The sequence below is a fragment of the Osmia bicornis genome, chromosome 6, assembly GCF_907164935.1.
Source record: "Osmia bicornis bicornis chromosome 6, iOsmBic2.1, whole genome shotgun sequence".
Taxonomy (NCBI): Eukaryota; Metazoa; Arthropoda; class Insecta; order Hymenoptera; family Megachilidae; genus Osmia; species Osmia bicornis.
The window spans coordinates 10,761,764-10,774,271 of NC_060221.1; the positions used below are offsets into that span (position 1 = coordinate 10,761,764).

General features: G+C 30.3%; 1 protein-coding gene across 3 annotated transcripts in view; it reads right to left on the reverse strand.

Moving 5' to 3' along the window:
• The window catches only part of LOC114880932 (endoglucanase E-4-like), an 85,344-nt gene extending 75,338 nt beyond the window's left edge, over positions 1-10,006 (reverse strand). For 2 of the 3 annotated variants that reach the window (XM_046286043.1, XM_046286041.1), the window contains exon 1: positions 4,531-4,966. In XM_046286043.1, the coding sequence (XP_046141999.1) occupies positions 4,531-4,563 (33 nt within the window). In that variant the 5' untranslated portion in view covers positions 4,564-4,966. Of the gene's footprint in view, positions 1-4,530; positions 4,967-9,929 lie in introns of those variants that run through there. The other variant, XM_046286042.1, reaches the window with a different exon arrangement.
• Positions 10,007-12,508: the final 2,502 nt, after the last annotated feature.

The following is a 12,508-nucleotide window of genomic DNA, read 5'->3' on the forward strand; positions in this document are numbered from 1 at the left end:
ATCTCAGGAACTATTAGGTGTAGGCGAAAAATTAAAAATGAAATTTGTGTGTTTTTGAACAGCAAATTTTTCTATGTAGCCACCTTTTTGATAAATTTATTTGTTTAAAAAATATATTGAAAAATAATCTATTTTTATCATTTTTTTCACCCCTTCAGCATGGACGATTGCCGATAAAAAAAAATACGTGTCAAATATGTTTTTGAGTTCTATATCATACTCGAAGGGCATCAAAATCGACGTGTGTCGATTGGGTAATGTCCCTTGTAAGAACCAATTCTTATATTTCAAGTATTCGAATAGTACGAATTCAAAGAGTGCGAACAATTTCGGGGATTTATTACTCGCACTAATCGAGACCTACCTGTACATATATAATAACTATTGTTATTGCAAACTCCTATTCTTTAGCGCTACTCTGCAAGGAATGCACCGATCGCGATGAAACCTTTCACATATCGTAGATCTTTCCACGATGATCGCATTTGCAAAAATTTATGTAACTTTTTATTGTTAATAACTATTGTTATTGCAAAAATCCTATTCTTTAGCGATACTCTGCATGGAATGTACCGATCGCAATGAAACCTTTCACATCTAATAGGAGATATTTCTGCGATGATCTCACTTGCAAAAATTTATGGAATTCGTTATTGTTAATAACTATTGTTATTGTAATTATCCAATAAGAACGGTAACCCACCTTACGGCATCCTACAAATACTGCTCGATCCACTAAAAAGTGTAAAATAAAATAATTTTCAAAAAAAAAAATCCAACTTCGAAATGCACTAAAAGTGTGATATAATTTTTATTTCATTTATACCAGTATTCCACAGCTGTTAATAAAATCGATTTAATCGTTAAATAGGATACTAAATACATTTCAACCTTTTCGGAGGAAGCGTAAAATAAAAAATTTTTCTTTTACTCAGAAGATCCTAGTTCAGGGATTGGCAACCGATGACACGCCGGTTACCGAATGCCCATTTGATAATTTCAAGTTAACAAAGCGAATTAATTACATATACATCGAAAATGCTGTCAACTTCATATACAATAGTTACAATTATACATCTTTTTAGCCGTACCTATAACGTTCCGTTACTTACGACATATTATTTATCAAGTTTGCCATACCGCAATCAAATCGTTTCTGGCAGGATGGTATATTTGGGTTGTTGTATGTTTTTTAATTATAATATGTAACTTTATTGTGAATAGTATACTGTTGTACATGTGTTTTCATTCTAGTGTCTACCTACTCTCACACGCCATCTTGCTTCTATCATCTCTTGCGCACGCAACAGACACATCCATGTATCAACATCTTTCCATAACAGGGTATTTTTAATTGTGCGCCGTCTCCGAAAAGGTTGAACTGTATTTAATATCCTATTTAACGATTAAGTCGATTTTATTAATAGCTGTGGAATACTGGTATAAATGAATAGAAATTATTTCACACTTTTTAGTGCATTTCGAAGTCGGATTTTTTTTTTGTTAAAAATCATTTTATTGAACTTAGGCAGTTTTAGAATAGCTATAAATAAACAAATGTGATCGATATCATTGGAAAGTTTTATGTCAAGTGTGCTACATAAATTGAAATGTTGTAAATTTTATAAAATCTTTTCTGTGGGAAGTTAAAATATAGCAGTGTCAAGTTTGGATACTAATACACTGCTATAATATACCTAAGCACAATAATGTGTAAGTACTTGTTCACGTTATACCGATTACATAGTTAGGTTAGGTTAATTCATTGAAATTAATTAAAGTTATAATTCTTTTATCCAATCATTAGAAAACAAATGCAGTTACAAATCACATTGTGTTTTATGTAGGATGTAATGTAGGAAACATAAATTATCTAAACTGCTTTAGTCAAATTACTAATATTATATATATAATATATGTTTTTTAAATATTATCTAACCAAACCTATCATTATTCCACTCCAAACCAACCAAGAATGAATTAATTTTTTCTTCATAGAATGAGGTGCAACAAACAAAAAATTATTTAGTTTAGTTTGAGTCAAGTTAGATTATGCTTAAAAAAATATAATCCAACTTAAGGTATTACTATTATTGCTTATATCTCAAAAATGAGACTGTAGATTGGAAAATGGTAAAGGAACTTCTAATTTCTTTTTGAAAGAAATATCTGTGATTTTCGGATCGTACGCTATTTTTGGGACACTCCGTATATAAACTACATGTAACACGTGTACGTTAGTATTAGAAAATGTATGATACAGTAGACTGCACTTTTAGTGATGAGTCATAACATTTCAATGGTTAATAAATTTTAAAATGTGGCAGAAATATGAGTCAGTTTCATATAACTACCGCTCGAATATCTCATATTATAAACAATACATATTTGTTTACTATTGTACATCTATAGAAATGGGATATTAATATTTTAATAAAATTATCTAAGTTTTAAGCTGAAATTGAATAAAAATCCGAACTTTAACCCTCGGACGACTGATCATGGAGAGAGACCCAATTTTAATTTAATTTGGCATCTGATATTATTTTCTTTTTCTAAATTTCACACTGTTACTTTAAAAATTATAAATTTAACTTTAGGTTAACACCCTTGTATATGTTTTGTAGGATTGGGTTACGATTGACCTAGCCTTCACTGTTCAAGGGTAAATAAATCAATAATTAAATTTAATGTTCAAGAATTGAATCAGAATATTCTGTTTTATTAGAATGATTAGTGTCTTTAGAAATTGAAATTGAGGCAGAAAACGGGATAGACCGGAAACGACGAAGGAAGTGGAAACGAAATTCTATGAAATTGACAAGTGGTTTCATACATCGATCGAATGCATCAGTTCGATACGAGTTAATGATCGGTTGAGTACTCTTGTACCGCAATTACGGATTCCATCCGTCAGAAAAGTGGTAATTTTCTTACTGGACATGCTCTCGTGACTTCCACTAATTAGAAGGGGACAAATTAACCTCATTCTCTGTCGTTACTGAAATTTCGATCTCCATCATTCATTGACACATACGGCTTTGCTTATTGCTTTCATTAAAGTTCTTGGAATATTTTGTTTAATTATTTCTTTCCTCTGCAAACTTGTCCCCTTTTTCATGGAAAACAATTTTTAAGGAAAGTGAGACAGACACTGTACAGAGATGCAGAACCCTTTTGTAGCTTGTGAATAATTTGAAAAATGTTGGTGTGATTTCGTTTACATGATTTTCGATTAATTCTGAGAATTATTGTAAAAGTAATTAAACAATTATTGTGAATAATTTTAGGGATAGTTTTGTTATTTTTTGTTACTAGTTGTAGACACTAGCGTAACTAGGTAGGGGTCAAGGTGGAGCTAATACTTCCAAAACTTTATAAACCCTCCCCATAAATATCAACTATTATTATAAACTCTTATTATTATAAAATTCTACAATAGCAAAATTCCAGTTTATAAATTTTATACTTTTCAAAATTGAAAATTTATAAGGAACCTGGTCTACCCTTTAAAAATGCCATAGGTTGTACGGATAATTTTTCAAAAAGTTTAGAAATTTCTTATAAAAGATTTTAAAGCTTGATATTGAGAATGAAACGTTTTTACCAAAGCCCCTTCTTACATTTTTTTTTTAAATTCAGGGTTTATTTACAAATGAAACAAATAAGAAATTTGTTGATATGTAATATTATTAATAATTTTGATTAATGTAAGATAATCTCCTTTTCTGCTCAATTACTTCATTTTTTAAATTAAATTTTTAATTAATGTAAAGCAACTGTACAGTGTTTCGCTGAAAATGTTTTTAAATCTTGTTTGTTACAATAGTGGACTTGATAAATAAAAAAAATTCGTCAGTGTCAAGCTGATTCTTTATTATTTAGCTGTCGATTTCGCGTGACTCATCGAAATCATGCATACTGCATATAAATATGTCTGAAAGATCCTTCGATGTTCGTTAAGTCGACACTTTCAATGCAGACAGAGTGTTTATCATTGACTCATCTAATACGGCTACAATTAAGAATATTAACTGCCAAGTAACGATGTACTGTCTCGTCGAATAGTCAAGATTAAACAGATTGCATATCATAAAATTATCGATCCGAAAATGATGATGCACATTACACTACAGTTTAAAACTACAAGATATTTAATAAAATTTTATAAACATCTAAAAAATGATTGGATTTGGTAAAATATTTAAGCGAAAACTGTGAAGTAATTATTTAAATGCTGGTCAAAAATATTAGTAGTAATTAGAGATCTCAACATATGATCCAGAGTTTGAATTAAAATTTAAATCTTCATTTCCAAAATGTTATACCTACTATTGCATCAGAAAAAAAATTATTTATTCGTGTGCTGTTTACAGTGATTGAATATTGCCTTATTATTTAATTTTAATCAGTAATTTTGTAGGGAAAAACTATGAAGGTATTGAATTTATGAGGATTGTTAATTTAATAGATAAATTAATTATTGTTTAAAAATAGTAGATAATAATGAATTTTTCAAATCAGTTGTACCTTTCTATCCCGGCAAATAGCATACAACACCATTGATTCACTTTCAACGTGTTTTAATTGAACTTTCGTTTGCAATGATGCACATTTTGCACCTTATGAAAGTACATCTAAGGTCCAAGAGTGTACTAGCACTAGTCAATAGAAAACTAATTAACGTTAAGTCTTAAAGATAGGATAAATTGTTAATTCTCAATATTTTAATTCGTGATTAAAAGACTTCTGGCTGAGACTTTCAATAGCTAAAGGGTCAAAGAATAAAAACATTGAAAAAGTGGTTGATAATTCACTTGGTGACACGAACGCACTGTACATTTGACATGGTGATGCACTAACAGCGAAAACAGATTTTAACTTGCACGTTCATAATAATAAATCACTGTAACCGTGTTGAACGATTTAATCGATTCACCGATTGATCAATCATGTGCCTGACTGACTGACTTACTGACCGACGATTGTGACTTGCTGACGATTCCAACCAGCCAGAGGATGGACAGGTGGGGAGGGAAGTGGGGGTGATTCTTCAGGTGAACGAAAGTACTCATATAGCATTTAACACGTTCAACATCGTGGCGGTAATCGATAACCGGTATTGAAAATTTAATATTATCTAATAATTGAGAGAAATAAATAATAATTAACAAAAATTTTATCTTGTTATGTAGAATGGATATATGTAATATATGCACTATAATTATAATTATTTAAAATAAATAATACAAATTATTTAACTTTCCAATTCTATTTAATATTTTACGAAATTAATGTAATATCTATTAAGGCTAATTAGAATCCTCTTTTCTTTTTTTAATTATTTCATGACTAGAGTAAAAAATATGCATGTGTACACCCGTGATCAAATGAAGCTTCCCTAGGAAAAATGGCGATATAAAGAAAATATAAATCATTTAGATTTATTTTATTATTACGATATCTATATTAAAAACAATTTAGAAAAAAATGACTTTTAATTATTGAATATTATAAAATTTAGTATACAGCTGAGAAATAGAAATAATAAGTATATATCAATTCAACTTTTCTCGCATAAGCGTTTACACGTAAGTGGCGGAGAGTTACAGATCTATTCAAGGTTGCTGGGCCCAGTGCTACTGTGTCAGTAAGCGGTTATGGTTGCAAATAGACTGTTACAAACACATGCGTATAGACAGAATTCACTGTAGTGGTAACGATATTCTTTTGCGAATATCTCCGAAACTAATCGTAAGCGAGTCCGACATATAGGTTACAGGAAAAAAGTTGCTTGAAATGTCGAATTTTACACAATTTTACAAAATTAAAATATTATTAAAATCGGAAGGGAGGCGTTTTTTCTGTAAGTTCTCCAAAATGAATATGCAAAGCATATAAGTGTGCATTATACAATGCATATAAAATAAAAAAGATCACATTATTAGGATCTATTAACGACAAAAAGATGTGTGTCTCAGTTTCCTATTTTTATTTACATATTTGAACATATTAATAATTAACGTGTGAAAAGAAAAGTGATGATTAAAAAATTCACATCTCATAACTTGGATCATTAATGTTGAAATTTCATGCATTTGTATTAAATACATCAAGAAAGTACAGGTTTATCGTTGGGGATAATCATATTTAATGTAAATAAATTGCGAAATTTTTTGAAAACGAAATATATTACTATAACAGTGACTATGGGTGTATTAAATGGTCATTTAGTGGGTCAACAATGTTTCAACTTCCGTATAAATGGATGTTTGACGTTACACTCAGTAACTGGAATATTTTAATTGCATCAAGAAAACGAGTAAACGTAAACGGAAACTTGAGCAATTTAAACAACGTCGTTTCGAACCTACAATTAGTTAGCCACTTTCACTCCTCATTGTACCCTTTTCTTTTCTTGCTTTACTTTTGGTATCTCGTCGAGAAACGCGTAAAATTAATTGAAATCTCCAGTTGTTACAGGGCAAAAACTGAAGCGTCGAAGTAAATTGTTCGAATGTTCGGTACAACTAGGTCAGTGATTAATTTCACTTCCTTCTTTCCAATATTCTTTTTTTAACCGACTTCGTAAAAGCGGGCGGTTACTCAATTCGATCAGTATATATGTATGTATGTATATTCTGCAAGGCATGTACCGATCGCGATGAAAACTTTCGGATTTAATAAGAGATATTTCCGCGATGATCCCACTTGCAAAAATGTATGGAACTTGTTAGCGTTAAAAACTATCGTTATTGCAATTAACCAATAAGAACGGTAAACCACCTTACGGCATCCTACAAATACTGCTCGTTCCATTAAAAAGTGTGAAATAAAATGATTTTTAACAAAAAATACAACCGACTTCGAAATGCACTAAAAGTATGAAATAACTTCTACAACATTTATACAAATTCCCAACAGCTATTAATAAAACCTATTTACTCGTTGAATCGTATACTAAATACATTTCAACCTTTTCGAAGGCGGCGCAAAGTTAATAATACCCGAATATACGATGCTGCCAATAACGATTTAATAGGTTGCTGACGCCTGAACTAGGATCTTCCTAGTAGAAGAAAGTTTTTAATTTTGCGCCGCCTCCGAAAAGGTTGAAATGTATTTAGTATACGATTTAACGAGTAAATAGGTTTTATTAATAGCTGTTGGGTATTTGTATAAATGAAGTAGAAATTATTTCATACTTTTTAGTGCATGTCGAAGTCGGTTGTATTTTTTGTTAAAAATTATTTTATTGTGAAAAAGTAATAAAATAATGGATTACATTAAATGTATTTACAGAAAAAGCTTTTTGAAATTTCAAATATCAATTATTGGAAGAATTATTGGTAATTATTGAGATTAGGTTACATCTCACCGATTTTGATGAAATTTAAATATATTGTAAAATTAGACATTTTGAACAACTTTTTCTTATACATATAACCACCGCTCGGCCTTAGTTTTCGAGATATTTTCGAGAAACTGTTAAAACTAACACATTGAATTCTGGCCAATCCGTGTGTGTCTGTGACAACGTACAAATTAGTATGGGATCGCCGCTTTTCTACTGTTTTTGCAGGCAGCAGTACGGCGACCGACATCAATATATTACATATACATACATATATTACGGGTGGGCTTAAAAATTAAATTTAACTAATTTTCATGATTTTGAATCTCAGTATGTGTGTTTGGTCGCCCTTAGGCGACCAGAATATCACTTTGGCCTAACCTAACTTAATTTGCTGATTAGGTAGAGTAGATTGGGTTAGGTTAGGCTATATTAAATTCCCAGCTGCCATCATAGCTACGATACATTGAAATCATGAATGCAGAAGTACACAAGGTACACATACATATATTCGTCATCGGTCGCTGTGCTGTTGCCTGCAGAAACAGTAGAAAGCGGCGATCCCATAGCACAATGTCCAGAAACTGGTTTTTCGTGGCCAAAATTCAATTTTTCAAGTTTAATGTTTTGAAAAAATTTTTTTTTCCTACTAACTAAAAACACTTTAAAACTAAGACATCCAAAATCATTTTCATTTTTGACGATTGTGTAGCCGTGTGCAACATGCTGAAGTCAAAATTCTGAAATTCGAAGTGAATCTAATTTTTGTAAGTATTCATTATAGATCATCAAATAATAGTTTTTGAGAACAACTTTATGCATATTAGTAGTTCTATTTTGATTATTCAATTGCATCGGAAGTGTTCTTTAACTTATATATAATAGTGCAATGTTTTCAACAATTGAAACTTTACGGATGGTTTTAAAAAATGCTTAAAAGTGCTAGCTACCAGATTTGTTTTATAAGAAAGTTTAAACATTTCTTTAAAGAATTATATAAATCTTAGGTTCAACCTTCCTTAACTTTTAAAGTTATACGAATTTCAATAAATGACGTTGCGGCCACCGCAGCATACGTTCCGCTCGGGACGAAGTGACTTCTGTCTAGACTCTAGAGTAATACGAAACGTTTTCTTTGCGAGACTCTTGTTAGTATGAATTCTTATAAACACGAGATAATAATCATTTGGAGACGTGTTTCAGCTTCATCGCCGTAGTTTTTTAGTCAACGTGCTGGGCGAAACATCGGTGATAAAAAGTATAAATTTAGTATAACTTTATTATAGTTATGCATATTAACGGATTTTATAGTTTTAATTTTAATTTATTATAAGTATTTGTAAGACTATATGCAGTAGTGTCCGAAATGTCCTTAAGTATGTTTTATTTTTTTCCTCGCACTTAACAGTTTCGTTCAGAAAGAGTTAAATATTCTTATTTTTGTAGACGAATATTCGTTCAAATATGAAGAGTTTTTTAATGTTTGGAGAAGTGAACTTAATAAAAAAAAGAGTAGGTGCTGTTTCTGCATATATTTTTAATAAAATGGAGGAAACTAATTTTCCTGAAGGGTACAGAAAATCTGTTCAGGAAACAGTGCGTAAAAGTTGCAATTTATATACAAAGTGGGCAAATTCGTATAGTATACTACAAAAGTTTAAAGAAAAGAAACATGAATGGTTGGGAAAATATCTCATTATTAAAAAATATTCGAATATCGTTATAAGTCCCGAATTACAATAAAAAAATTTAACAGATACTTATTGTAAGAATTAAAAATATGGTTTTTGTAATAATTCCTGAAGAATAAGTCCTAAATTACAGTAACACCATCGTTACATTGCCACGTGAGCAATTTGACGATTTCATGGATTTTAAAGCATACCAGTATCGCCCTTCCACCATCATAGTCTATAAAACTGATATATCTACATATGTAGGTGCACGGTAGTGCTTCAGCCAAGTTCTCGCACTACCTCCTTTTACATGAAACAACTTAGCCGTTCTTTAGAGGCTTATAACTCGGCACTGGAGGCAGATGGATAGGTGTAATTTCGTACACTTGTTAAGTGCTATCATGTCTCAACATTGACAAAAAATTAATTTTCCAACATTAGTAGGTTCCGAGATATAGGACCTCAAAAATCGCTTTTGTCACTGACTGACTTATAGATCATCAAAACTTTCTGAGTACTTCCCATTGCGCTAGAAGCTTGAAATTTGGTACATAGGTTCACCATAACGTAAGTTCAAAGGAATAATTATCAAAGTTTGAAATTTTACACCTTAAAGGGATTGTATTGAAAAAAGCATTACGAAATAGGTAGCAGCATAACATATATTACAAAAAAAATTAAAGGGAAGATGGGAGATTCAATTTTCGGGTTTTATGCCCAAAGTGGGATGAAAAAATAGTTAAAAAAAAAAACGAATTATGTCATCATTTAAAATGGTCTGTCAACGTTTTCTTAATTAACTTTCTTTATTAAAAGGCATTTATTAATTTACTTAATATCCACCTTAAAGATAAAAAATATTTAGGATTTAATGAATTAGGGATAAGAGTAATATCTACTTGATAATTCATGAAATCCCAACAAAAATTGATGATATCCCAACAAAAACATCCTGTAAATAGGAGCCAAGTTCTTATGGCCGTAAAAAGTTGTGAGATCAAACTAAATACGGCCAAGTTCGTTAGCTTAGAAATAACGCTTGCAATACTGAAAAAAGCTTTTGTGAAAATTAGATTAAAAGAACGCTATTTAATTTTTGAAGAGTTACATGGAGGGCTAAATTATTCAAACTTGGCCGTTACTTTTTAAACCAATGGCCATAAAAGGTGTTAGGTAACGGCCAAGTTTGAATAATTTAGCCCTCCATGTAACTCTTCAAAAATTAAATAGCATTCTTCTAACCTAATTTTCACAAAAGCTTTTTTCAGTATTGCAAGCATTATTTCTAAGCTAACGAACTTGGCCGTATTTAGTTTGATCTCACAACTTTTTACGGCCATAAGAACTTGGCTCCTATTTACAGGATGTTTTTGTTGAGATTTCTATCTCTTCTCTCCCTTTTAAATGAGAGCTTGGAAGTTTGTCCACTCCACAGTCCCGTTCGCGGTAATACAACAAAAATCTACTGTATGAACAGATTACTACATACTGTGACTTGTGACTTGAACTGTATTACCTTAACCCTTTTTTTACTAATCCCCCAAAACAAAATATTTTCAAAAATGATAAAAATAAAAGTAGTTACAGTAAAGGATACCCACTTCATGATAGATTTATTTCTGCAATTTCATGTACTTTTTGAAATTTCATTTAAATTTTTAGTATTTGAGTCGTAACATTATTATTCCCGGTATATATGAAATTTCTAAATCTTTCAATTATTGCGAACACAGGATTATAAAAAATAGGGTATATCATTATGTAGGACAGAGTGAGAGGGTCAGAAGGGTAAACTGAGAATTTTTTTTAATAAATACCTGAATATTTTCTGAAATTTCAGCGAACTTTGATGTAAACAAAAGTTAAGAAAATTAGACTTAATATTATCATGATGCTGCTAAAGTATGAACCAAAATATCTTTGACTCCCTATCTGACAATTATGATTGCGCTATTCATCTAGGACGACTGAAACCCATAGTCTTAGTAAAATAGTGCTTTATTTGTAAAATGACGAATAATTGAAAAAATACCGTATAGTGTTCATTCCCAAGATTTTAACCAATTCACTAACAAGATCTGAGAAATTAAATTTCGTACATTATTATTACAATATTCATCGTAAATCATACTCTTTCGCAATCACCCGTATAATCCATAAACCAATTCAAACAATCAATCCTCAACATGATAAAAATTCATAAGTGAAAATAATGATGCTTCACGCTATATAAAAGATAAATACATATTTCTGAAATCTATTAATCCTTTGATGGTTAATATTACGTATCTGTGCCTTTGGTATCTATGTATCAATTATAATTTTGAAATTGATAAGAAATTCCTGTATACATATAATCCCATCAATAGATCCTCTTTTGGATACAAAAAGGGATACATACTATATAATGTTACAAAGGTCACAGATTTCATGAAATATGATTGTTAATTCATATGTATAACTTAATTGAAATAACAAAATTTAAGTGAAACCATGATAATATGTATTATTTTTTTCAACTTCAGTTTCTATCAAGTTATACAACTAAATACAGTGTTCACCCATTTCATTTGAAATAAGGTAGATAAGGTGTTAACCCCTTAAATAGTTATTTTGTATATTGCATGTTCACGCCTTTGCCAGTCAACACAAAGGGGAAACGATGGATGTATCGTGCATATTATTAATGCATGTTATTATTAAAATTCTCATCTATTTCAATGTACAGTGTCGGCCATGGAATTATTATTTCACATTATATTCATAAGTAACATATTGCATGAAGTTATTATTATTAATACAAGCGGTATTAACCGTCAAGCGTCGGACTATGGAGAGAGATTCAATTTTAATTTGTAGTCAAGTTAAGATCTAAAGAGAAACATGACAAAATCCTTACATGTTACTCACATGAAACAGTTAATTCTTCTACGGTTTACTTTTTATACACTACCGCCAAGAAGTTTGCAAACAGAGATCGCGGAAGTCGTTGACGCAGCGAAGTCGAGATAAGTGATTCTAAATTGTATTCTTTTGCTTAATTCTAATACTGTTCTCTTCTATATTACTATATAGGTGAAGTATATATTTTATATTATACAATGCAGTTGAATTATTTATTTAAATTTCTTTGTTTCCAAACTTTTTGACGGTAGTGTATATTCATAATTATATTATCATTCTTTTTATGTACAATTTAAAAAAGTTGTGTATTATTCAAACACAATATTATGCGTAACATGTATATTTGTATAATACTATTCTCTTTAGTTAAGGTTAAAGTATCCTACCTACCATTTTTCATTTTTTAAAAATATTTTTAAATATATGAACTTTGATACGCTGTTTACATTTCAAGTGAAGTTATAATGCCCAACATATTTTATACACATTTAGAAATAGTTTAATTTGCATGATTTCATAATTTTTCTCAAATGTTTTGAATCCACAATTAGATAAGGCAGTTCAGTTGAAGAAG